This window comes from Colletotrichum orchidophilum, assembly GCF_001831195.1.
Source record: "Colletotrichum orchidophilum strain IMI 309357 chromosome Unknown Scaffold_51.1, whole genome shotgun sequence".
NCBI classification, from domain to species: Eukaryota; Fungi; Ascomycota; class Sordariomycetes; order Glomerellales; family Glomerellaceae; genus Colletotrichum; species Colletotrichum orchidophilum.
Window position 1 is genome coordinate 108,418 of NW_019173007.1, and position 25,116 is coordinate 133,533.

Below are 25,116 nucleotides of genomic sequence, written 5' to 3' on the forward strand. Positions count from 1 at the left end.
GGCGACCTGGAAATGCCTCAGAAACAAACTCCCAGTTCTGCTGGCAAGTCTCATCGGCAACATTCTTCTCCCCGACGAGAGCAGCCAAATCGACGCATCAGGCGCGAGAAAAATTCTGGAGATGTTCCACAACGTACAACATCGCGTCTTTCAAATACCTCCCGGCGTCGGAGGCACTCTCCCAATCAACCACAACCAACAGAGCCTAGTTACGAAATGGCCGCTCCAAGCTTAGAAACCTGCGGTCGGCGCCAGCAGGTTGCATCCGAGAGTCATTACGAAGCACTTGAAAGTATGTCAGCTCACTACAATAAGGTTCTTAATTACTCAAAAGAAGTTGAACACAAGTTAAACAGTCGTATCATGGGCCAGAAGCGGGAGATCGAAGAGCTGGAGACTCGCTTAGGGCAGTATCACACGCGGCACCAGAAAGATCAAAACCGCCGCATACAGTTTAAGTCTGAGTTTTCTCTATTACGAAAGCAGAAGGATGAGATTTCTCGAGATCTAGATCAACGCGATGGTCGAACGCAAGAGCTGGAACAGGAAGTCGCCAATCTGCAAGCTGAGAGAGAATTACAAGACGCCGAGGCAGCCAAATTAAACAATGAGCTGGAAGCCACACATTTTAAGCTCGACAAATTGCAAGAGAGAAGCCGCGGATACAAGGATCACCTCAACAAGGCCATTGCAGAACATCAGCAACTCTGGCAGCAATCCAGAGAGATCGCTCAAAAAACCATCGATAACATGAGAACGGAGCATCACGAGGTGGAAGAGAAGTTCAATTCGATCATGGCAGAAAAAACAGCTGCCCAAGACAAGCTGAACGGCATTTCCAAAGACAGACAAGTACTTCTCCAGGGGGAGGTGGCTACGGGTAAGCAGATCCGATCCGAAGATCGAAGATATTGGTCCTAACACTAAGAAGCGGCATCCAAAATCAAAGACTTGACGTCGGCCCTGAACAATCTTGAAAGAGATTTCGATTTCGAGGCTCAAAGAGCCAGAGAGTTGGAGGTTAAGCTTCTTGAGGGGAGAGACCTAGAAGGTCTGTTGCTCCTGGTCGACGGAAAGGTGGCTCGAATCTCCGAGAAGATGGACGACGTGCAAGTAAACTCAGCCCAAAAAGCCGCCATTCCGGCCGAGGTTACACAAAGGTATCTTCTTAAATCGTCATTGTTCCATCTGGATGTGGCTGATTGCTATAGGCTGAACGAAATTGCGGACCATGTGCAATCTGCCCCTCGGGTGAACATTGAAGATGAGGTTCGGCAAGCTCTGAAAACCTTCCAAGAGGATATGATGCCACGGTAGGTTTCCGCTGGTGCATCATGATATCTCAATTGACATGAACCCAGATTTCTTGAAGAGTTGAAAATTATGGTGACTGGCCAGTCCATCGAGGAGAAACTTCAAGGTCTCCAGAAGATCTTCCAGAATCAGTCACTGTCGATCCAGGCGGAGCGGAAAGACCAGCAAGAGCGATTGCTGATGCAGCTCTCAGAGAGGAAAGAGGAAAGCAAAAAACTCGCCCAGATTCTCCAGTCAAAGGATGCGGAAGTCGCAAATATGACAAACGCTGTTTCTGAGCTCAGTCGGAAGTTACAAGAAGCGAGAAACTCCGCAGAGTCGGCATCAACTAAGGCGACAACCACGGAGGCAGAGCTTCAAGCGTTACAGCAAAATCTGTCTAGTAAGGACTGCCAGGTCACAGAAGCCCAGGCTGAGCTTCAACTTCAGCGTGAGGGTCATGAAATAAAGGTCCGAGAGCTTCAGGAGAAACTCCGAATTGTCGAGGAAGACGTCGATCGACAACGCCAACTTGCCGAAGAGTCCGGGAAAAATCTCGCAAAAAATTCGAAGGATGATCACACGACAATGGAAACTCGGCTGAGAAGTTCAGGAAAATCTTTGCACCAGGCTCAACAGCAGTTATCCATGGTCGAGGCGGAGGTTGAACGTCTCAGGGCCTTGGAAAGTGTCTCCAAAGCGTCAAAACTCGAAAAGGAATTGGAAAATGCTCGTCAAAGAGTCACCAATCTCACACTTAAGCTCCGCGAGACGCAGGTTCCGGCTGCTACTACCAACATTGCTGATCAGGTAGCTGAACAGCTTGCCTACCTTCAAACACTGAAGGGAGAAGTCAAACAGCTCAGGTCAAATGGCAACGCATACGCGGCGGTCAGCAAAGACCTCGCACAAATTCTCAGCAGACAAGATGCCACAGGAAGCGACGATATCCTGGTCCCTGACAGTCTGGTGGTACCGGAATCGGAGTTTCCCTTGTTGCCGCCACAAGATGTATACGATCCGCTGAATGACTTTCAGCCGAGCTCCTCTGACATCCCACTGATGCAAATAAGCAAGCGGACGGTTTTCCGGAGTCCTGTCGAAGAATTGGAAGACGAAACGCCCGCGCCATCGATTGAACAGGAGAAGTACCAGCGAACGGAGGTAACCACTCAGGGGTCCCGCTTAAAGTCGATTCTTCGTCCACAGAGGACGCCCACTACAAGAACATCAAAGGCAAGGAACGACGCTATGGTAGCACGCCACGCCGGACACTCTTCGTACAATCGACCTGTTCAAAGTGCTCTCAAATCCAGCCAGGAGGCTGTCTTGGATGTCAAGGACAACTTTGTGGGTAACCGCAAAGCAAACCTCACTGATCTGATTGGCCGTAACGAATGGGAGAGACTGGAAGGACCAACGAGCTTTGCCGAGCAGCGAGGAATCAAAAGAACTAGCAAATCTCAGTCGTGGTCTCGAGGCCCGAAACGGTCGAAACCATGCTTCACTGAGAACGAAGACAACGTTGAAACCTCACAATTTACGGGAAGCAATATGGGAGACCGCCGTCAAAATGAGTCGTCAGAGCACAGCAAGAAAGATGGCAAGAAGGCGCTCCAGGATGATGACCAGATTTCATACCACTTCCTCCCAAGCGCTTCCAAACCGAACGAGAGCGCAGAACGCGGAGGAAAGTGACAGAGCGCTAAGCTCTGACAGCAGCTGTCGCGCTGTGATTCTTACCTCTGAGTTGCTCCGGGACACGAATTGTGCTCGAACAAGGTTTGCAGCTTCTCGATTATCAAAATGGGGATGCGGTTTCTTGGACGTGTGCGACAGATTGGTGTGTGGTGGAATCATGCGGAGGATTCATGCATTTATGCAAGGTTTGTTATTTCTTTGTAGAATATACAACTAGGTCATGGCCATCGAAGCCTTTGCTTTCGTTCCACCTCAGGCGCATATTCCGACGTGTCAATGCCTTGCCCCTGACGATAGGTCTGGGGGGCTGCAAGTTGATGATGTACAGTTCATCCATGTGGTCTTCGAGCCCCAAGTGTATGCCGCCGTGAACGCCGTTTATGGTTATATCAGTGTTGTTACATATGGTGTTGGTCAATCGAGAACACGCGAGTTCATTTTCCCTTCTTCTTCTGCTCCAAGAACAGCACCTTTCGCCGAACTGTGGTCTCGTTAGCCCCGTCATTAACATCTCCATCTCATGGCGTGTGTAGGATGGCGCTCGTCGATTGAGAAGGGCGCCATAATTATTGACTTGAGAAAAGTGAAGGTTTCATACTGATTGGGTCGTATTTCAGCAAACTCATGGGTGTTGCGGTTCGGAGACGCTTGACGGTGTAGAAGTAACCAGTCGCGGCCATGGACAAGAGCCGGACGATCATGACGCGAGACTTCGCTATTGAACGGGGTTGGTTAGCTGGGTGATCGATCCAATTGGGGAGAGGCTGTTGGATTAAGAAGAGCTAAGAGGGATTCGCATACCTTTTTTGGCCATCTTGGGGGAGTTTGCGCCGCACGCGTTGGATAGCTGAGGCTTGGACACGATCTGGGACCACGGGGGACGGGATAGCTTCGCAGTATGGAGACTGGAATTTTGCGGTGGAGAGAGGTCTGTCGGCGGGAAAAGGGCCGTTCACCGAGGTGCCGGCTTCGGTAAGGCTTCGGTGTGAGGATTGCGCCCCGTAGGTAGTACAACCTGATACAAGTGGCACCAGCTGGCAGGGTATGAAATGCTCACATGGCGATGTGTAAGACAGTTTCACTCATGTAAGCCCAGTGATACGAATTGGAAAAGGCCCGAGGGGCCAAGCAAAGAGGGGTTCAGGGGATATCGTCGATTGGGGGATAGTGGCATCTTGCGACGTGAGAAGTATAGAATCGTAGTTCAGGTTATGCCAGTCTACAGCGGTCAAGCTGCGCGGTCAGAAGTCTACGAGATGGTAATCCGAGCAACGGAGCTGTTGGTTGGTGGATCTTTCCTGGTCTTATTCGGTCAATAGCTCTGGTCCCCCCCGTTAGACCCAGCAGCGTTTTTAGAGCTTGCAGGGACCTGGCATGAAGCGTCACCGCCATCGATGCTTTTCCCGTGTTCGGATGGTGATGGCCTACGACATTCTGGGGTTGGTTGCTGGAGCTGGGTGGAAATTTTGTGCCAATTTTTGTTGCGCGCCCTTCCCTGCACGCGGCCCATTTGGACTCGAGCCCGCAGTCAAGGTAGTCTATCGCGAATAGCCCCGACCCCCGAGTGGTCGCCCGCCGGCCAGGCTTTGAAGGGGTGGGCGTGGTTATCTCGCAGGTCGGGTCGCTTTTCTCAACAGATGGGCAGGGCCGTGGCCGGGGAGCAGCAGCAGGATGATGAGGAGGGAGGGTGGGCACAATTGGCGGGAGCAGACAATGGGCGGATGGGCAAATAAAGAGGAACGGATGTCCTGTTCTTGTCTTGCCTGCTTCCATGGAGGGGGTAATTCAGGAAGGCGTGCACTTTTGTCGTCTTTCTTGCCTTCCTTCCTTTTCGCATCTCAGCTGTATCGTGTATGTAGGTCCTTGGCGATCCAGCAGAACACCTCAGACCGCCGAGAGCAGACGACGTTTCGTCCTGGTTTTCTCTCTTGGACACTTTTCGAGTCTTACATTTCCATCTACGGAGCGTAGTAAACGACAGAGCGAATACACCGAAGTTGGAAACGGCGAACCTCTCCACGAATCACCAAATTCAACAAACCGACCCGTCCGGGGCGCATTTTAAATTCCGACAAGCACGATAAATTCGACGATGGCGGCGAAGAGAGTGGCTTGCACCGCGGCCAGGTCGCTGGGAGCACCGAGGAGGCACGCCGCCGCGAGCCAAGCGCGATTGATGAGCGGCGGAAGCAACGGCAGTCAAAGAACAAATGGTACGTCGCAATGCTGAACCATTCTATTTCCACTGTTGAGAGCGGTGTGTTTGCTTCAAGTCGTTGTTTGTTGCCCAGCCCTGGCCCCAAACCGAGTGCTATTTCTATTATCCATGAAAGCTGGGGGTTGGCGCAGCTCGAAGCTATCTAAGCTCACCTGCCCGACACCGCTCAAACGGGACAGCTACAGCTCCCTCCCAGCTGCGTTTTCTCCCCCCACCTGTTTTCCTTTTCTTTGCCGTCCCTCACCGAACAAACAGACAAGGCATTTGATCATTTTCTCAAGCCCGTTCGAGTGCCCATGAATCCCACGTGGACCCCCGCACTTTCCATTCTTCTTTTGCAGGAGGATGAGGAACCATTAGTTTTCCCCAAGACGCCGAAATTCGGAAATACCCTGGCGGAAGAATCCGCAGAAGCTCTAGCCTCTAGGCGCGCCGACCGCCTTACCCCTTGTCTGTCCATCACCGGTTTCGGACACAGGCCTTTGAAGCAAATCCGCGCCAAACACGGCCGGGTCTGATCCACGTCTTCGCCTGCGACTCACCAGCGAGTGCTCGGCTGGTGTCCCGCTCTGGAAGGGGGGCAAACACAGCCCGTCATGGAAGCCATCCCGCCGCAACACAGAAACGATGCCACGCAGGGTCATGTCTCGTGCCCTCGAGGTCACAGTACCAGCCTAAGTAGGCTGCGTCTGTCAGAGTTATTGAATAAGAGCATCTGTATCGGACAATGAGGAGAAGAGTATGCGCCGATTTCTTGTCAACTTTGCCGTCTCTTCTTCCCTCTGTCCGTTGAATCCGTCTGTTAAACATCGCGCACTGTTGTAGCGGTCCCCCCCGCGTCCAAAACTGGTTGCCCACTGCTCTTCGTTGACGAAGAGCTGAATAAATAGCGGTTGAGTTGGCTGCGTACGTTTTCAGATTTTCTTGAGACTCACTCTCCTACTCTTCCTCTAACCATTCCCAACTTTTGCATTTTTTTGCTCGGCTCTTTCCGGTGTTATCGACCCGAGCAAAGGTGTTTTTCTACTTTGATCTCCACTGTTGCGCGGCAGAAGCCCTTTGACTAACTTTTATATGACTCTTGCACAGATACCCCGCGGTCCCCTAAGATCTTGCTCTCCAATACCCCGCCATCTCAAAGGCAACTTTTCTTCAGCAGCAGCAACAGCCGTTTGTCACCCCACCATCGAACCATGTCTACCACACCGAGTCGTCGGCTTAATGTGCACAACATCAACCAGCATGTTGTTGCTGCCGAGTACGCCGTTCGCGGCGAGCTGGCCGTAAAGTCGGAGGAATACCGGGCAAAGCTGGCCAAGGGTGACAAGGACCTCCCCTTTGAAGCCGTCATCTCGGCCAACATCGGCAATCCTCAGCAACTCGACCAGAAGCCGATTACCTTCTTCCGACAGGTCGTCAGTCTCCTCGAGAACCCCCTGCTTCTTGAGCACGAGGATGTCTTGCAGAACCAGCTTGGGTACAAGAGCGATGCTATCGCTCGCGCCAAATTTCTTTTGAGCCAGGTCGGCTCCGTTGGCGCCTATAGTGCCAGCGCTGGTGTCCCCGCTATCAAGGAGAGCATTGCCAATTTCATTGAGCGTAAGTTGTTATCACTGTTGAACTTGCGCCGAGTGTGACAACTGACAAAGATCTCTGCAGGCCGAGACGGATTCCCCGCCGATCCCGCCCACATTTACCTCTCTGGCGGTGCCTCTTCCGGAGTCAACACGCTTCTGCACATAATTGCTCAGAATGCTCAAAGCGGTGTTCTTGTGCCCATTCCTCAGTACCCACTCTACACTGCAACCCTGTCGGTCCTCAACGCCACTTGCGTTCCTTACTACCTCGACGAGGCCTCAGGCTGGGGCACCGATCTGAACACCATCAAGGCTGCCTACGAGAAGGCCACCTCCGAAGGCACCGATGTGCGCGCTATTGTTATCATCAACCCCGGTAATCCTACCGGCGCCTCCCTGTCCGAGGATGACATCCGCGCCGTCTACGACTACGCGGCGGAGAAACAGCTCGTGGTGATGGCCGATGAAGTCTACCAGACCAACGTCTTTGTTGGCAAGTTCCACTCCTTCAAGAGCGTTCTGCGCAAGCTGCAAAAGGAAACCCCCGGCAAGTACGACGGCGTTGAACTCGCCTCTCTGCACTCCATCTCCAAGGGTATGGTCGGCGAGTGCGGTCACCGCGGCGGCTACTTCGAGCTCGTCAACTTCGACTCCGAGGTTGAGGCCAACATTTACAAGTTCGTCTCCATCACCCTCTGCGCCCCCGTCATCGGCCAGTGCATCGTCGAGCTCATGGTCAACCCCCCCAAGGAGGGCGAGCCGAGCTACGAGCTGTACAAGAAGGAGTACGACGGTATTTTCAACGGCCTCAAGGAGCGCGCCACTGCTCTCCACAAGGCCTTTGACCAGATGGAGGGCGTCGAGTGCGGCGCGCCGCAGGGTTCCATGTACCTCTTCCCCACCATCAAGCTTCCCGCAAAGGCCATCGAGGCCGCCAAGAAGGAGGGCCGCACGGCCGACGAGTTCTACTGCATGCGCATGCTCGAGGCCACCGGTGTCTGCGTCGTTGCCGGCAGCGGATTCGGTCAGAAGGAGGGCACCCTGCACTTCCGCACCACTTTCCTCGCGCCCGGCACTGACTGGGTTGGCCGCATCATCAACTTCCACAAGGAGTTTATTGAGAAGTACCGGTAAAGAAGCTGTTGGTGTAGTTTCGATCTTTGTGTGTACGGGGATCGCAGAGGTGCAAGGAGGCCAGCCGCTTTTGATGGCGTAAGCTTGCGTAGTAGCAAGCACGGCTGGGATAGGTGTGAAGCGAAGAAATTTGGGCGTTGTTTCTTCCGGAAGCACATATCCAGTGTGGATCAAAGCAAATACCAAACCGGAAAATTAGCACGCACGAGGCGCAAAGTAGATATCTTCTTGTTGTTTAGCAAGTCTCTGGGATTTGGCATATTGACGACGCTTTTTGAGCATAGCTTGCGAGAATAGAACGATTCCGCTCCCATGAGTACTCAATTCTGCTGCGCGATTATCACTTTGATAGTTCACGGAGTCAGGCACACACATAGCCATACCACGTGGGCCAAGGTCAAGCCAAGATTTCTCATATTGGCTTGTCTAATCCGTAGGTATCATACAAAGAGTTATTGTAGTAGCACACATTTGCTTGCCCCAACCCCGGTTTCTATTCGCCGCCTGCCGTTTCTACCTCGCGCCTTTTGTAGTCCCGAGCCCGACGTTCTCAGCCTGGCCAAGGGACACACGATTGTAAAAACATGTGGTAAAAGCTCCCCGTCATTTCCCCGTCACCTTGCTCTTTGGCTGATTATGCCCGCTCGCTTCCTCTCAAACGCACGGCTTGACCATACTTCTGAAGCTTGGTGATGAGCTGATCGCCCTGGCGTACGACGTCCTGGTACTGCTTGTTCTTGTCGTCGGGACGGTTGGTCTCGATGACGCCCTTGCCGCTGACACGATCGATTGTGCAGGGAATACGGCCGGCTGCAATGAACTTGGCGAGGTCACTGGAGAACGAATTAGTTGTCTGGTCCGGCCAACGCGGCTGAAGGCAGGAATGGAATCATACCGGTCCAGGAAGTCAACGGTGACACCAAAGTCGGTCGCCATTGTCTCCAGGCCAACCACGCGGTAGCTCTGGAGAAGCTGCTGATAAGCGCGCAGGCGCATCTCACGGATGAACCAGTTCTTGTGCTCGTGAAGGTAGCGGTCCTGGGTCAGGAAAGATTCCTCGACCTGGGCGAGAGCCTGGAAGAAGTACTTGTACTGGCCGTTGTACAGGCTGGAGACGAGCTGGGCCAGAGGCGAGAAGTCAATGGCCATCTCAGCCTCGGGCTGATCGGTGCTTGTGCCGAGAGTCGTCAGGTTCACGGCGGTCTTGGCAGCGGCGGGCGGTGCGTCGTGCATGGCGTCGTCGGCACCAGGGCCGGCGCTGAGAGCACCGGACAGAGCCAGGAGCTTGTCCTCTCCATCACCCAGAATGGCCTTGATCTCAGGGGCGTCGACAACTTTACTCTTGAAGTCGACACGCTTCAGGGAAACGGATCCGGCGAGAACGGAGTAGACGACGAGGGAGGAGTAGGTGCAAAGTTCGTAGCTGGTGAAGGTGGACAAGCTGTCGAGCAGCAGCGGGGCGGCCAAGTTGTATGACCGGACGGTCAGGAGGTAGATACCCTCATATGCCTTGAGACGGTTGCGACGGTCCCAGTCACCACCGGACTCGACCAGGGTCTTTGCGCGCTCGACGTGCTTCTTGACAAGAAGCTTGTCGCCGTAGAAGAGACCCATTCGGATTATTGCGAGAACCAAATCGATCTTGGTGCCCAAAATGCCGGTCTTCTCGAACACGTCTTCGTATGCGGCGATCGCCCGGTCCTACCAGGGAGGTCAGTATTTCATTCATGTGTTGATAGTCTTCCCAAACGCACCTTGTCACCGACTCTGGCCCAGAACTCTGCCCGCTTGCCCCGCGCGGCCTGAATCTCCGTCTCGCCAGCCTTCTCGACGGCCTCGTCCTCTTCCTTTTGGAACTCCTCCAGCTCCTTGTCGTTGTCGGCCTTCAGCTCTTGGTATCTGCCCTCGTCCCAGGGCAGGTTGACGGCGGTGGGGGTGGTTTTGGTGGCAATCATGCCTGCCAGACTCGACTTCCGACTCAACGGCTTGCCGGGAATCTGACTGCCACCCTCACCAACTTGGTTCAGGATGCCCTCGAGAGGGTGTGCGAGGTAACGGTAGAGCGGTGCCATCTTGTGCTCGGTGATGGCATCGTTGAGAGCTTTTGCGGCAGATTGTTGAGATGGCCGGGAGGCGTAGGCATTTGTGAGGGCGAAGACATGCTGGGCGAGGGGGAGGAGAGGGTACTTTGCGTACTGGGGATCTGAGCCCATCTTGGCGGTTGATTTATACGAAGGCGTCTGGGAAGGGTCGTTGTCGATTACGAGGGGAGGGGAAATAAAAGAGATTGAGACTGCGCGATGGGTTACTGTGTGAGCAAGAGAGTGATGTCGTTGTATGGTGGTGTTTGGAGCTTGAGCTTTGGAAAGGCCCCCTGCAACCCGCAAGCGTCCGGCCAAACTCTGGCGTGATTGGTCTGCTGCTGGGGGTGAGCTTAGTCAAGCCGGCAAGGCTGCAGTGTGACACGTACGGGACCTGCCTACCACCCAGTGCACCAAGAGACAACCACCCATACTCCGCATACCTACCCTGCCTTCCAAAGATGATCAACTGGCTTCTGCAAAATTGAACCGTGGTATTTTAATCCATCGAATACACAGCCATTTAATATGGAAGACATCAAGTCACATTCTCATAAGGAAAAAAATTCATCTAAATCCAGAATCAGAAAGAACCTGGAGCACTGAGGCCTAACCCCACGCCTGCCGTATTGTTAGCAATATCTGTAGGTGGGTAGGTGGGCTTTACCTTCTCTTTCAGCAGGTGCCTTGGCACAGACCCCATACATGCTTGCGACGTTCAGCATCTTCTTTTCCTCTCACGCGATTCGAAGGACTTTCCAACCATCTCTCATCCATCCTGCCATACCTTATCCAAGTCTTCCAAACAAACAATACACTAAAGTCTCCACTAGAGACGAGATTCTTTGACCTTTCAGAGCATTGTCACCTCTGACTCGGTGACAATGGCTGGTTACGACGACGACGATTCGTACGAGCGACAGTCTCATTCATACGACGCGAAGAAACGCAAGAGATCACAATCGCCCTCAAGAAAAGGCGATTCCTCGCGAAGAGGCGACAAGCGCGAGGATGGAACCGATGAACTTCCCCAGCCCTATAACGCGAAGGAGCTCCAGCCCGCTAAGCGCCGAGCCCTCTCTCCCTCCGAACAACCTCGCAAGCAGAAGCGACCGGGTGCCCGAGCTCGGATCTCTGAGTCCGAAAGAGAAGCTATCCGCCAGAGAGCACTCGAAAGAGAGAAGGAATTGGAAGCTGCGGCCCAAGCTGCTGCTGAGCGCCAGCGCGGTACCAACAACGATGTTGTTACGCAGCACTACAACAGTGTACCAGAGCGCGGCAGGGACTGGAGACGAACAGACAGCAAGATCAAGGGCCTGCGCGCATTCAACAATTGGATAAAGAGTTGCATCATCCAGAAGTTTTCGCCAGATGAAGATTACACCCCAGGCCCTCAGGAGCCGGGCGCAAAGGAGTTGCTCGTGCTCGACATTGGTTGTGGAAAGGGAGGCGATCTTGGCAAATGGCAGCAAGCACCGCAATCAGTCGAGCTCTACGTTGGTCTCGATCCAGCAGATATCAGCATTGACCAGGCTCGGGAGCGTTACCGCCAGATGGGTAGCCGAGGGGGCGGTGGCAGAGGTGGAAGAGGAGGATATAGACGACCACCTCCACGACTTTTCGAGGCCCGCTTCCAGGTCAAGGATTGCTACGGCGAACAAATTGAGGATATCGAAATCATCAGACAAGTCGGATTCGACACCAGCCCTCTCAGCCGACGAGGTTTCGACGTCGTGAGCATGATGTTCTGTATGCACTATGCATTCGAGACGGAGCAAAAGGCTCGGACCATGCTGCGCAACGTAGCAGGCTCATTGAAGAAGGGAGGTCGATTGATTGGATGCATTCCCAACTCTGACGTCCTTGGTGATCACGTTCGGAAGTTCAATGAACGGCAGGAAGAGAAAAAGAAGAAGGCCGCAGAGGAACCTCCGCAAGAAGCAGAAGAGGGCGAGTTGGAAGATGGCGAAGCAGACCAGTCGGCGGAATGGGGCAATTCTATCTACCGAGTTCGATTCCCGGGCAAGACACCTGCAGACGGTGTCTTCCGGCCCGCATTCGGTTGGAAGTACAACTTCTTCCTCGACGAAGCTGTCGAAGAGGTTCCCGAGTACGTTGTGCCGTGGGAAGTTCTCAGAGCCCTCGCCGAAGATTACAACCTCGAGTTGCAGTATCACAAGACCTTCATGGAGATTTGGGAAGCGGAGAAAGACGACGAGACCTTGGGTCCTTTGAGCGAGAGAATGGGGGTTCGGGAACGCGGTGGTGGACGGCTCCTCGTTTCGCAAGAAGAGTTGGAGGCGGCGAGCTTTTACACTGCTTTCTGCTTCTACAAGGTCTAAGTAGAGGGAGCGTCATGGAGGCATGAAAGTCAGATCTAGCTGGAAATCTCAGGAGACTCCAAGAAACTTGGGCACACTATGAATTTGCAAGTTCATCATGATCGTGGATGGGACCTATCAGATTCTTTGAAGCATGGTTTTTGTAATGGCGAGTGCACCTATTCCTCCCTGTGCGTCTAGTATACATTTCTTGCGAGCCTTCGCGGTCTGTTCTTCCCCTGACGATTCCACTAAACAGACACTGTAGCCAAAGTCCAGCCTTTGCTTAGCTGGACTGGAGAATCATCTTCCTTTCATCAGTTAGGTGTGATGCTTCAGGGTCCTCTATCAAGCTGAGGAAACGGCGGTAACTTTTCCCTGCATACATCCACAATCGTCGGCAAATAACTCGTTCCGAGAGAGGATGTACTGAAAACAGCGAAGCTTCAAGATGTGAGCAAGGGGTTCTACAACAAGTCTTGGCAGAGCCAGCGTGGTGGTCTGGTTCGATGGCCAGCCTGGACCGCGCTGCTTGGGCGCGGCCTCGGGTGAGTCATCGAAACCCAGCTCAGAGTCCGAGATTGTGCGCTAAACCTCGGGAGCTGTTGCGTGCATGTATCCCCTCAGGATCGTGAAGCTGTATGCCGGAAAAAAACCTGAGTGCATTGAGATTCGCATCAATCCACGACGATTGTGTGGGTGTGAAGGTGAGGAGGAGGATCGACGTTGAGACGATGGGATTTCCTTGTTGACCGAGGTAATCGATGTGTGTATAGCATTTTGACTTATCGTTGGCTCTGCTGCGGTCTCTATCTTCTCCCTGGTCTACAAGACGACTATGTGGGAAGAGATGATGAATTGTGGCAAGTTTGACCGACGGAAAGATGGATGAGGAACCTGCTTTCACCAAACAGAGAAATAGTTTTTCAACGAGACTGTGTATGAAAATGGAAAAGAGAAACGAGCTACCTTGCCGTCCTAGACATGAAATGAGGCTTAACTTCAACCGCGGTACTACGATTGCAGTCCAGGGAAAGCAACAACCTGACTGGCTAAATCACAGCCAAGGCTCTGATCTTGAGCCGAGTCTAAGGTAGATTTGTGACCGCAAGCTCGATAGTGTGCCGGACCTGCAGTTGCTTCCACGATGGTCTTCCACTGGAGCACATACTGGCTTGCCGACACCAAAATTAGCAATTGAAATTATCCTGCTCTAAGCGATCAAGCAGGTAACATATGAGATGAGGCAGATCAATAGAAATGTATCGATCGCATGAATCAGACCACATCCGAAGATGTCCTCGGTCGAGACGGGTAGCAAGACCTAGGGCTTAAAATTGCTTCCTCGGCACATTAAGGCTACTCGTCTGCAAGGTTCAAAGAGCATTTAATCGCTTCGATCGTCGACGCATACTTGTCGTCGCATGCAGGCAGGACGGCTTGTCAACATTCTTTCAAGTGGACCGTAAGCTTGTTGGAGGCTAATAGTTCCATTACTACTGGGGTTGTTGCAGCATGATTTCCTCACGAAATCGGAAGACTCAAGTGTCCAAGCGAATGAGATAATTATGTAGAATATCAGGGGCATAATCAACGCAGACAACAGTTAAACCAAAGAGTGAGAGGAGGGTAAGATGGATTCTACCCTCAGAAAGGAAGAGATCCTATCAATGTGCTTCGAAAAAAGAAGGTCCAGAGTACCAACCAACAAATCACTGTGACGGTCTGTCGTACATCGCGGCCTTGCGTGTGTCCATGCTTCCTTCGACCTCGACAAAAAAAACCCCAACGCAAAAGCAATATAGGCCATGAATCGTATGCATGGCCAGAAACCTTTAACGAGGTCTTCCGCTTCAATGTTGCTGATACAATTCTTAGATGTGTCAGCTTTAAATAGTCGCGGAACGTATTGACAGCCCGTCTGGACGGGCATATCAGCCCTCACTGCCACAGTGAGGGTCCTGATAAACATTCGAGTTTGCAGTTTCCTCCAAAGGTACCTGCCCCATAAAGTGCGGTAGTTGGAGCTCGTGTAGTCTGGATGGAACGTCAGAAGTTGGCCAAGTATAGAACTCATTAGGCGTCCACGCCGCCATGTTGGATGTCTCTCTATACCCGAAGGGCGTTTGGCCTTGAGTTGTTGTTGCCATTGTCTCAAAGGCGTTACTTGTCGATGAGTCCAATAGATTCAAGTGTCCTAGAAGCGGTGGTCCAGAAGACGGGTACGTCAGACGTGTCGAGAACTCAGACGCGTTGTCCTCACTGGATGTGGGATGGAATGAAGAGTTTCCACCAAAGTCTTCTATGCCGGATCCAGGGGCCGCGTCGCCGAGTTGACTGCCTTGCTCTTGAAAAAAAAACGAACTCGGGTCACAGACGTTTTGGTTCCAAAAATCGTTAATCGATGGTATATAGGCGGACGATATAGAAGTCTCTGGCGTAGACTGCAGTGGCTCACCACTTGCTGAAGGAAAAGACGTGAGGTTACTCTGTTGGTGGTTTGTGAGGGAATTTGTCTGCCGATTGTAACTGTGGAGCGGAAGTTCAAACGATCCTCTTGCACAGCTAAGATCTCTTGAGTGAGCTAGAGACCCTTCTGTAATTCTTAGCTTTTGCTCAAATTCATCAGGGTATGGACACTCACCATAGTTGGTCACAGACAATGCTGATTCGACAGCTATCAACGGTCGTTGTCGATTGACGATGTGCTGAAGGGCGTTGTGAATCTCCGTCGACAAACCATCATCCGTCACAAGCCTCTCAAATGGCTTACTGCCGACTAGTATTTCACTACCCCAATGTTGCAATACATTGTCTGGGACGATACCAAAGTTGTAGTCGCCGAGCTTGATGTCCAAACCTGGAACCTCGGCATGAACCCGGACAAATTCTTCTATCTCGATGTAGCCAGCGGGAGTCCACGCTGCATACGGCTTTCCTGGCTGCCCTGGAATTCTCCTTAGATTGAGCTTCTGTGCCGTCGAAGAGGCGAGAAGGGTTCCCGGGCAAAAGGAATCATATGCTGTCTTGAGAAGTGTTCCTCCGGAAGTGACCCCTTGAGGTCTGATCTCGAAGCTGAATTTATCAAAGTTGTCGGCAGTTGAAGGGTCGGTGTTTCTCAGATTGGTGCTGGTTGTAGACTCGAGTCGAGTTTCCTGTACAAGCGAGGCCTGGGCTGAAGACCTTCCGCCGTTGGCTTGACTCGGTCCAGTCGAAATTGGGTGTCCCGCTGACCTGCAATCAATATTTCCTGTTCGGTGTTTGGGGTGGGGTAGGCCCAGTGTAGATTCTTGGCTTGGGCGTGATCTCTTACGGTTCGTTGGTGGGTTTGGTGGGTTGAGGTTGTAGATGCTTGGGATAACGGCGGTACGTTTGAAGAGTGTTCGTGGTAGAATCGGAGGAGATTCAGCTCTGGTAAGAGGGCGTCGTCTTCCTTGAAACAGCTTATCAGAAGCTCCAGATTTCAAAAGGTTTCCGCGCATAGCTCCTATTTGGAAAGGGGCTGCTCGGAAGGATGGTAGAGCAGACACAGCTTCATACTGTTGAACGAGACCACAGGAAGCCTTTCGGTCAGTTCGGGGAAATAAGTTGCACACTTCGAGTGTATCCTGAAGAAAGCAGCCACACAGAGGAGTCCTATAATCCAGTTGAGGAGGGGTTGCAACCCGTGTGAAACTGCAAAGGATGGGATATGAAGAAAGCCTAAGATTGCAAGGCAAAGGTGGGCAAAGCCGAAGGGGCAAAGCCGAAGAGTGAATGGAAGTGCGCCCAGATATATCAGGCTGAGCTATCAAGTGTCAAGCTATAGTCATGACCGAGATCTAGATGGGGGAAGCTTGGGTCTAAGAAGAGAAAGCCAGCCGAGAGGTGCGCCAGCATTCGACTCAAGCAGGTTTGCGGCCAACACATCAAACCTTCTTTCAATCTATAGGGACTGGTGAAATTCGAAATTTGGCTACAATTCCAATCGAGAATTACATACAACACGGGGCCATACTGGTGCTTGAGGACGCTGAGTGGGTGGCCGCGCCCCCCCCCCCCCCCCCCCCCCCCCCCCTGGGCCGAGGGGCGGATGACAACAATCTGCAGACGTACCCACCCGACATCAAAAAAACCCGACGCCCCCGCACGCGGGGGGGGGGGCCGCGGGGGGGGGCCCCCCCCCCCCCCCCCCCCCCCCCCCGATGTGGAGATACCCAGTCAGCGAGCGCTTTGAGCGGGCAGTTGGGTAGAACAACACTGACAGTCTTGAAAGCCCAGTCCGCAGCAGACCAGACTTCTGACACCAATGCAATATCAAGGTACAACATCAGATACTCGAATCAGGATGGGGCTGATCACCGGTCTCTGAGAAGAAGGAGGTTCGCCCCGGGAAGGCGCGATAGGGAGGGGAGGCAGTCCTGCTTAAGCTTGTGAATTGTAGGTGCCTATCTTGAGAGAATCTCAGTCAGGCAGTCATGAAGGCAGCCTCACTAGGGTGCCTCACTTCTTATGACTTTTGCAAGATTTGGCTTGAACAGGAGAGCTGAAGACTGCATGTAGCGGTGAAAACTGCAACTTCGGAGGCGTTCTCCCCTCTCACAATCAAGATGTCTCTCATTGCTCAGGAAAAGTACTCAACATACATAGTACTCCACCCACACTCGTTCTTTCAGGATAAACCTGTGTGTTGGCACGCCTCATTATTGACGCCGAGCGAAGCTCAAGCAGGCTCTACTTCAACCCCTGTCTGACGGATTACCGCCCAAAACCCCTCCTGCTCTCACATCATGGGAGAGCTGATGCAGGAGTAATTGGGCGCGAACAAGTGCCACTGGCCGCCATTGTAAATTTGTCTGCCATAATCTGCAGATTGATACAATTCCAATTAGTGATTGTAAGTTCATTGCCCTGAAATCTTGCTCTTCATTGGTGAGTCTAATCACAATTTCTAGCCGGTGAGAGCTGGATTTTGACGGCGAAGCAGCGACTTCAGTCTCAAACACGTAAGATTTATCCTTGTTTCTTATCAGACCGCCTTACTTCAAAACAGGGATTTCGTCTAGAACTTTTCAACTACTATTGTCTACCAGAGAAGAGCATCCCAAGAGAGCTATAAGGGGCACATCTACAAATTCAGGATCTACACTCTCCCAGACACCCCATTAGGCTGCTCTTGAGTGCCTCCGATGCACTGGAGCAAATGTCTGGTTTATTCAATCTGTCAACTCCGTATCCACATATGAAGACGACGGTCTGTTCAAGACTCGCCTTCCACCAATCGCACGCGCGAAGACTCCAATACGGGTAACGCACCACCAGCATGACCACAGGTACAGTTCCTCTAGCTTTGACGAAAGGAACTATACCAAAAGTACCACAAGTTCAACAGCGTCACGCTCAAAGATCCACTTCCCCGTCGATCGGTCGAAAACCTAGTCGGCCGTCTAGGACGAACATCCATATTCCTAGATACAACACGCGTCAGACCTCACGACAACAGAGACACACAAAATTATCACGGAAGAAGCCATCGGTGTCCTCTGTGAGTTTGAGTTACAAAGAGACTGTGTTTTCAGAGGAAGTCAAGGGCGACGATGGCTGCTTGCGGACAAGTGAGACTGTTCCGTCTTCCTACTCTGACCATGGAGCATGTTCCGAGGATGATGGACAGCACGCCTGCGAGAGCGACGCGCTTTGCGACCAACAAATGCAAGCTCGCAGAGAAATCCCCCCCGGAGAACATATCCTTCATCAGGATGTCGACATGAGAGGGGTTCATACTAGTGTCATTCCTACTCAACTCAGCCAGCATCAGGAACGGTCTCAATTTTCAACACCTTTACTGAGTTCGAGTACAACACCCACAAAAACTGAAGACGCTGAGTGGGAGAAGATTTCGGCCTTCGAAGCATTCAAAAAGGACCCAGCACACCAGTACTGGACATGGGATGCAGATGCACAGCAGTGGTGCCATATAGATGAACAAGGGCTCGTCTTTTCATGCCCTAGCACGCTGGATTAGCTTCACAGTCCCTATCAATTACAGCAACATCATGATGTATCATACTGTTGAGTCAGATGCGTTAACCGGTGACTACAATACTTTGATGAGGTGGATTGCATAGGCGGGTGATTTGGGTCGACTCAATGATAGAGGATATGCAAGGGATAGACTCCCGATGGCTAGTGTAATTTCCGTCCTTTCCCACTGCAATTTTTCAGCACTTTTCACCACAGAGGAAGACATGCATGATCTATCTGGACGTCACGGCACCCTAATGTCGCTTGAAGGCCTTTCGATGTGGAGCCAATGATTGAAGCTCGAGATCCTTGAGGGGCAAATACGCTGGTACATCTCCTTTGCGGCTTCACAAACCCTCTAGTCTCAATACATCAAATTTTTCTGATTTGGCAAACACCGAGTGCAATATATTAAGTACCTGAGTCGCTGTGGTTTCTCTAAACCTGCAAAGTTTGCCGCCTGTTCTTTTTGTAACCCTGACGAAAATACATAGTTGTGCCCACAATCCCAAGAGAATACGGGCATTCATTGCCAGATGTGAGATTCGGGAGAGTCCATGTCGCCTTTGGCGTGTACCTTGTCGCGAAGTGCTTCGTGACCGTCGTGTGACAAGCGCGCCAATCCCCCATGTCCTTGAGCCTCTCTTGAGCACCGAGACAACTCGTCCAATTCAAAAGATGTGGGCGCAGATGATAGACGAGCTTTCATGGGAGTATCAGGCGAGCCGGCGGCCTCGATCCGGCTCGGGGATCGGGATAGCGCCGATGCCGGACTGGGTGGGCACAGCCGGTTGGCGTCGCCCGGCCCCACATAGTACAGATTAGATGAACTATGATCCAACGGTGATCCTTCATCGCGTCCAATCTCAGGATAGGTCGTTGCGGAATTCTTGTCCACTTCGATGCCTTTTATTATTCGGGGCAATGGCTGGCTCACATTGATGAGCCGACGCAGGTCGCGTGCTTCGATGATAGCCGCCTGCGCTTTGCTACGAAGTCCCTCGCCAATGAAAATGCCAACCTTCTGCCACTGAATCATGACATCGAGAACGGCAACGTTGACGGTGAAACGAGGGTTCCCAGGTTCAGTTCCTCGGATGAGCATAGCGACAAAATGCGTGGGTGCAAATAAGCCGAAAGGTGTCCAATAAGATACTGCCTGGTGCGATGTAGCTAGGGGCTTGCGCCGTAGACCCATGCTGATCACAGCTGTAGAAGTGATGTATGAGTGCTCTAGAAGGGTAAAAATAGCGAAGATGGGTTTGAAGTTGTTTTCGTCGCCTGCAACTGCCACTTCCACAGTCATGGGCTGTTCAGACTCAGTAATGCCATGGGGTGGTCGTTCGAAAGATTCAACAACCTCGTCTTGACTTCTGCCTGTTTCGTCATTGATGGAAGAATGACTCTCAATCGCTGACGACGATTCAGAAGCCCCCGCTGGTTCTATTGATACCGTCTGTTTGGTCTCTCGATTGCCGTATTCAGGAGAGGCTGATGGGTTGGAATGACAGGTTTCAATGGGTATGAATTGTAACGGCATGGTGGATTTCGGCTGGTTGTGGGGGGTGGATTGCCCAAACAGGGTGGCTTTCGTGGTAAGAATATGCGCCGCAGAAATTCAGTAATACATCTGTTCGGTATAATGAGGCAGGATAGCGAAATATGCCTTTTCTTCGTCACCGAGAATGAATCGTAGTCCCGGATGACTTTGCTATGGTGGTGACCTAATCTGATGCGAATATCTAGTTGGAAACTTCAGTGACAATCATTAAAATATGAAACACACGGCCGGAAGAATATTCGAAGCAAAAGACGAGGGAAGTAGTGTCTAAAGCAGAGGGCGGCGGCGCAAAATGCACCGTTGGAAGAACAGCGGCGGTACACTCAGGGAGGGCAGAGACGATCAGGCTTCGCCCAAACATAACGAGGCTTAGATATAGTATAAGAATAATCTACCACATGACGAACTGTTAGAGAAGGCGATGGTCCGCAAAAGAGGCAACCCGTTGCTTGCTGCCCGACGGTACCATAGACCACCTCCGTCCTCCTTCATAGCTTGCAGACAAACATATGCGCTTGCAATTCCTTGGCAACTACTGGGGCTTTCACTCAAATAAGCTTTTTGAAAATTCATCATGCGTTTGATCTAGAGCCGCAGAAGCTTAGAGTACGGTGCCACAAGCTACGGACAGGCATCACCCGCTGGAGAATTCCAAAACCACACAGCAGACCCAGCGACTTTTGTACATGACTTACCATAAGATCAAGGATCAACCTGGGCTACTCTGGATATGCGGAATGGAAATTACAATACGCTCTGGTATCATTGTCAGTACGAGGGATAATATGCAGGCTGGTGGTTAAATCGAGGCGGACGGGCATCGCGGACCCTTGGGGATGGGGTGCTTGACTGAAAGCCTTGATTGAAAATGAGACGATAGCCACTGGTTCAACAATGCCCAATTAGCTTCTGCATGATGCTTCGTAAGGCGGACCATGGGCTGATTGACACGATTCACTGGGATGCCCGCAGTCAAGTACGAAAACGATAGGTTGCTTTCGAAAACGTACTTATTCATTGCCAAGCTCGAACGCCCCGAAATTTGCAGCATGTCGCTCGCTCATGCGCGTTTCTTCCATCCATCATTTACTGCGTGCTTCTCAACCCATGAATCCCGACAAGGCCCGCCAAGCTAATCTAAAATGTGAACTCCCATGAATTCTGCTGCGCGTGGTACTTATTTCCTACCGATGTGGTCCTTGTCGCAAATTCATTCTTCTAGACTCCTGCTGTGACTAGTCGCCTTGCTTGAGGCTTGCGCTTAGGTGGCTGCGATTCTTAGACCAAGTGGTGGTGTTTGTGATGTATACAGAATCGCACAACATGACCGACTCTGTTGCAATTTTCTATCTATATATTAACTTGTTAATACCCAACGATGCGTCGACGCTTCTCTTTATATTTGGTGGTGTGTCGCGTCCGTCCTTGCAGACATCCATCCACAAGTAGGCATTCATTACCCTTCGTTGACGTAGCACCTCGAATACTTAATCTGTAAGCAATGAATACCCAAATGATCAAAGAGGCTTCTGTTGATTGTGTTTTAGATGATTTTGCGGCAATATCCTTTGAGTCGATCAATCTTACGCCCCAAGCTCACGACCAAATGAATTGCAATGAGACTCGCCAATCGAGCAGAAAAAAGGGGCTTTCTGAGTCAAAATCAGACCCAAGTCTACTATGTAGCAGCAGATCTTCAAGAGGAAATTCATCACAAAGTGATGGTTTGTCTAGTTTAGAGTCACGCGTGACCATAGATTCTCTGATCACCAGCACACCATCAGAGAGCTCACCTCCAGGGCGGGCCCACCAATCAGCGCGGTGCCGCTCTCTTTATGGAGCGCACAAATCGAATGACGAAGGAGGAAGGCAAAGCGAGCAGAAGGTTGATCCCGCGCCGTCCGGACACGATCTAGTGTCTCGGGGATTCTCAGGCAAAGGTCCCAGCCAGAGAGACTTTGAGGCAGACCCAGCACATGGGTACTGGAGCTGGAGCTCACAGTCAGAGAGCTGGTATCATGTAGATGAGTCAACAGGTGCGGTTCTCTGGGTGCCACATCAACTAGATTAACCGCGATGCATTTTCTTACTTTGAGTGTCTATTTCGATTTTATCATGGGATTGCTTGTAATGACAGCAGATATAGAGCTATATGAATTATGGATCGGGAGAGTTTCGTCGTTTGAGGAATGGAGAAGTAATTAGATACAAATTGAAAGCATGTACTCGTTCACCTCTACAGGTCAGAGAAGACCTATGCAACAGACAGTAAACCCCAGACTCCGTAGGGAGTGAGAGAAGAAGTAGGCTCCATTGATTTCCAATGCTTAACTAAGCAAGTAATGATTGAGATTCAATTGTCAGCGGTACCACGATTGGTACAGTGGCGTTCTTAACATTGAAATCTCCCCTCAGGACCGATTAAATATCACAACCAGAAGGTTTAGCAAAATTTTATAGGCGCAAAGAAGTGGATCATCAATCTCACCACCGAGGAATCCGGGAAACCGTATCAGCCGGCAGTGAGCCCCGAGCCTGACTGATCACATTTGTCGAGTAAGGCAAACTCGAACCCTTATCCAGAGATAAGAGTTGTCCTCGATGAAGGATTTAGGGATTGTACAGTTTTCATGTGACATGTTGTGAGACCGATATGAACGCCTCTTTGATCTCTAATGGGCAGCCAGCAGAACGTTCAGGACAAGGCTAGCCTGGTAGGAAGGCCTTCCTCCAATATCTGCCAGCTAGCTTACTTCAACGAGCTCGTATTGCAAGAGCTCAGCCAAATTAGGTAAGTCCTTGATGCTTTATATGCAGGAATGAAGTCGCTCTGTGGCACCCCTCCTGACTCAGCAAACAACTCCAGAAACAACGTTTCAACCCGCATAGACAAGCTTTCCCCAGATCGTCCCAAGGGCCACTGAAACAAGTGCCCCTGCTTCTTACCCGTCGGCAAGCGGCAAGCGTCTATCCTTACTGACATCATGGCTCTGGTACCCACCAGTTGCTCTGTGTCTTCGAATGTGTTTGTGGAGAGCCCCAGCTCATCCCACAATAACATGAATAGGTAGGAACGATTCCCGAAGAGCACGGATTTGATCAGAGCCGGTCGGTCCAGTCCGCATATGGACTTGCATCCTGCCGCTAACCCAGTCTGTGCCATCACCTCATCACATTATTGATTTCTCAATTTGAATTACGCAGGAAGCCATAGTGTCATAGGACGGAGTGTTCTTTTCGTTTTCTCAAAGCCCATGATGGACGTTTATGCTGTGAGACAAATCAATGAGAAGAAGTATCTTCCTCCGCCTCCTTGGTCCAAACGCTAAGACCTGTTAAAACGAGGTTTGGTCGTTATCATTAGAGACGTCGTCGGAAAAAACAGGATGGAAAGGGACCATCCGGAGTATCATGATTAAGCAACAGACCTTTTGACGTCTGGTCTCCTCCACCATCGCCTTCGTATCTGCTGCATCAGGTATGCAATCTGAATTGGCCATGCTTTAAACTGCAAGCATTTGGGTATTCGGCGTTATACTTGGTTGCGTTCAAGCAGTTGGAAAAGCTTTAGTCACGCATTTTCACGTAGTTGCTAGGGAAGATGCCGTGTCTCGTTCCAATCATGCCAGTCCTGGTAAGAATGTCATGTCAGCTTTGTTCCTGTGAAAAAAAGAAAGATCCTTTTACATACCACCAGTCGGTCTCGCTCTCAGTCTTCTTCAGCACCGTGATAACATCCCCCTTTTTGAATCCCAGATCACCAGGCTGGTCGGCATCAAACGTGAAGAGCGCAACAGCCTCGTTCTTCTTGAGCATGGCCGCCTTACCAGCGAAATTCGGCTTCGGAGCAGCAGGCCTGCCAGGAGGACCAGTCTTTTGGTCGTTGAGCCCGAAGTTGGGCGATGGGTTGTCTCTATAGACGTAGTCGTCATTGCCTCTTGAGGCAAATGTGTTGGAACGTGACACTCCGGTGTTGGAACGCGAGACTCCACCAAAACCACCACCAGCAGGTCTATCGTAGACATCGTCCTGCCACGTGCTGGATCTCTTGGGTCCGCCAAATTCGCTCGCGCCACTGTCTCCGCCACCGAAGACACTACTACGGTTATTGTTACCAAACTCTCGGCTGTTGTTGCCGTTCCAATCGTCCTGGCCCTGGTCGTGAACGGGGATATCGTTGTACATGGAGTCGTTAGCCTGGCCAGTGCGGCCGGCATTGAAGGCACGGGAGTTGAGGATGTTCATCAAGGGCGCAGCCTGGGGCGGGGGGCGGACGCTGCCGGTCAAGATCTGAGCGGCGGTGTAGCGGGTGCCGTAAAGCTTCTCGTTGGCGTCACGGCGCTCGATAATAACGGAACCTTCCAGCGAAACACCAGCGAACAGTCCCTTAGTCTTGGAGTAGGAGAAGATACCAGCAATGCTCTTCAGCGAAGCGGCACCAGCAGCCTCGGCGTTGCGGCCCACGGGACCGGCGGCAATGGAGACGTTTCCACCGAGCGTCAGCGAACCAGCCTGCGCAAACGTCTTTACGGCGCTCGCATCGTTGAGAATAAAGACGAAGTCGGTCAATTCGAAACCAATCTGTCCACCGAATCCCGCACCTGCTGTACCGATGGCGCTTGGCGCACTCCATGATCCATCGGGAAGTCGTGAGACGACAAGACCGCTGCCAAAGCGACCGGAGCCAAGGAAACCGGCCTTGAGGACAGTGAGAATCGCAAGACCCTAATTACAAGGACTGTCTGTCAGTATCGTGTCGGCTAAAGGGGGGGTGAAGGGGGGTTTGTGAGTGGTTGGGAAGCCTCTGGGTGTAGAATGCGCCTAGGCAGGCGGGGGATGGCAGATCGAGGGGTGGGAAATATGGCTCACCTTTGCGTTGGCGAGTACGGAGGGAGGAATGATCTTGTCGGGACTGAAGGCTTGCCGAGGATCGATAAAAGAGGTCAGGATCTTGCCGCACTTTTTGCATTCCGCTGTCATGGACTGGTCAGCTCATCTGCAGCGACTGAACAGGATGACGGGTGCGGCGCTGCTGCGGGATCACCGGCACAAGGAAAAACAAGTGGACTTACACGCCATAGACGACGGGAGCGGGTTGTGGAGGCCCATGCTGACGGTGTATTGAGGGGTCGAGGGCGAGGAATTACGAATGAGTCGGACTTTGCTTCCTCGAGAATCGGTCGGGGAGGAGGAAGAGGAGGAAGTAGAGAAGGAGAGGTCGAGGGTT

At 51.8% G+C, this 25,116-nt stretch overlaps 10 protein-coding genes across 10 annotated transcripts; 5 read left to right on the forward strand and 5 right to left on the reverse strand.

Annotated features, from left to right (window-relative positions):
• Window positions 1-363: 363 nt before the first annotated feature.
• Window positions 364-2,991, forward strand: CORC01_06671 (uncharacterized protein; the record flags this gene model as incomplete). The annotated part of the gene is made up of 4 exons (XM_022618310.1): window positions 364-880; window positions 932-1,160; window positions 1,212-1,313; window positions 1,362-2,991. The coding sequence occupies 4 exons, from the start codon at window positions 364-366 to the stop codon at window positions 2,989-2,991; spliced, it is 2,478 nt and encodes an 825-aa protein (XP_022475154.1).
• Window positions 2,992-3,428: 437 nt separating this feature from the next.
• Window positions 3,429-3,808, reverse strand: CORC01_06672 (ribosomal protein L33; the record flags this gene model as incomplete). Its single annotated transcript, XM_022618311.1, has 3 exons — window positions 3,429-3,475; window positions 3,593-3,709; window positions 3,796-3,808. The coding sequence occupies 3 exons, from the start codon at window positions 3,806-3,808 to the stop codon at window positions 3,429-3,431; spliced, it is 177 nt and encodes a 58-aa protein (XP_022475155.1).
• A 2,000-nt stretch (window positions 3,809-5,808) lies between these two features.
• Window positions 5,809-7,923, forward strand: CORC01_06673 (aminotransferase class I and II; the record flags this gene model as incomplete). The annotated part of the gene is made up of 3 exons (XM_022618312.1): window positions 5,809-5,890; window positions 6,302-6,811; window positions 6,872-7,923. The coding sequence occupies 3 exons, from the start codon at window positions 5,809-5,811 to the stop codon at window positions 7,921-7,923; spliced, it is 1,644 nt and encodes a 547-aa protein (XP_022475156.1).
• Window positions 7,924-8,557: 634 nt separating this feature from the next.
• Window positions 8,558-10,337, reverse strand: CORC01_06674 (26S proteasome subunit RPN7; the record flags this gene model as incomplete). Its single annotated transcript, XM_022618313.1, has 3 exons — window positions 8,558-8,756; window positions 8,819-9,624; window positions 9,678-10,337. Coding segments are annotated over 3 exons (1,665 nt in total), but the record flags the coding sequence as incomplete, so codon positions are not given.
• A 551-nt stretch (window positions 10,338-10,888) lies between these two features.
• CORC01_06675 (mRNA capping enzyme) lies at window positions 10,889-12,346 on the forward strand (the record flags this gene model as incomplete). The annotated part of the gene is made up of 1 exon (XM_022618314.1): window positions 10,889-12,346. The coding sequence occupies one exon, from the start codon at window positions 10,889-10,891 to the stop codon at window positions 12,344-12,346; it is 1,458 nt and encodes a 485-aa protein (XP_022475158.1).
• A 1,913-nt stretch (window positions 12,347-14,259) lies between these two features.
• CORC01_06676 (uncharacterized protein) lies at window positions 14,260-15,807 on the reverse strand (the record flags this gene model as incomplete). Its single annotated transcript, XM_022618315.1, has 3 exons — window positions 14,260-14,672; window positions 14,970-15,575; window positions 15,639-15,807. 3 exons carry the CDS (start codon window positions 15,805-15,807, stop codon window positions 14,260-14,262), a joined length of 1,188 nt encoding a protein of 395 aa, XP_022475159.1.
• Window positions 15,808-17,627: 1,820 nt separating this feature from the next.
• On the forward strand, window positions 17,628-18,329 carry CORC01_06677 (uncharacterized protein; the record flags this gene model as incomplete). The annotated part of the gene is made up of 1 exon (XM_022618316.1): window positions 17,628-18,329. One exon carries the CDS (start codon window positions 17,628-17,630, stop codon window positions 18,327-18,329), a length of 702 nt encoding a protein of 233 aa, XP_022475160.1.
• A 525-nt stretch (window positions 18,330-18,854) lies between these two features.
• On the reverse strand, window positions 18,855-19,868 carry CORC01_06678 (uncharacterized protein; the record flags this gene model as incomplete). Its single annotated transcript, XM_022618317.1, has 1 exon — window positions 18,855-19,868. The coding sequence occupies one exon, from the start codon at window positions 19,866-19,868 to the stop codon at window positions 18,855-18,857; it is 1,014 nt and encodes a 337-aa protein (XP_022475161.1).
• Window positions 19,869-21,495: 1,627 nt separating this feature from the next.
• CORC01_06679 (uncharacterized protein) lies at window positions 21,496-21,960 on the forward strand (the record flags this gene model as incomplete). The annotated part of the gene is made up of 1 exon (XM_022618318.1): window positions 21,496-21,960. One exon carries the CDS (start codon window positions 21,496-21,498, stop codon window positions 21,958-21,960), a length of 465 nt encoding a protein of 154 aa, XP_022475162.1.
• A 1,496-nt stretch (window positions 21,961-23,456) lies between these two features.
• CORC01_06680 (SH3 domain-containing protein) lies at window positions 23,457-24,998 on the reverse strand (the record flags this gene model as incomplete). Its single annotated transcript, XM_022618319.1, has 4 exons — window positions 23,457-23,520; window positions 23,581-24,614; window positions 24,759-24,862; window positions 24,962-24,998. 4 exons carry the CDS (start codon window positions 24,996-24,998, stop codon window positions 23,457-23,459), a joined length of 1,239 nt encoding a protein of 412 aa, XP_022475163.1.
• Between the last annotated feature and the right edge of the window lie 118 nt (window positions 24,999-25,116).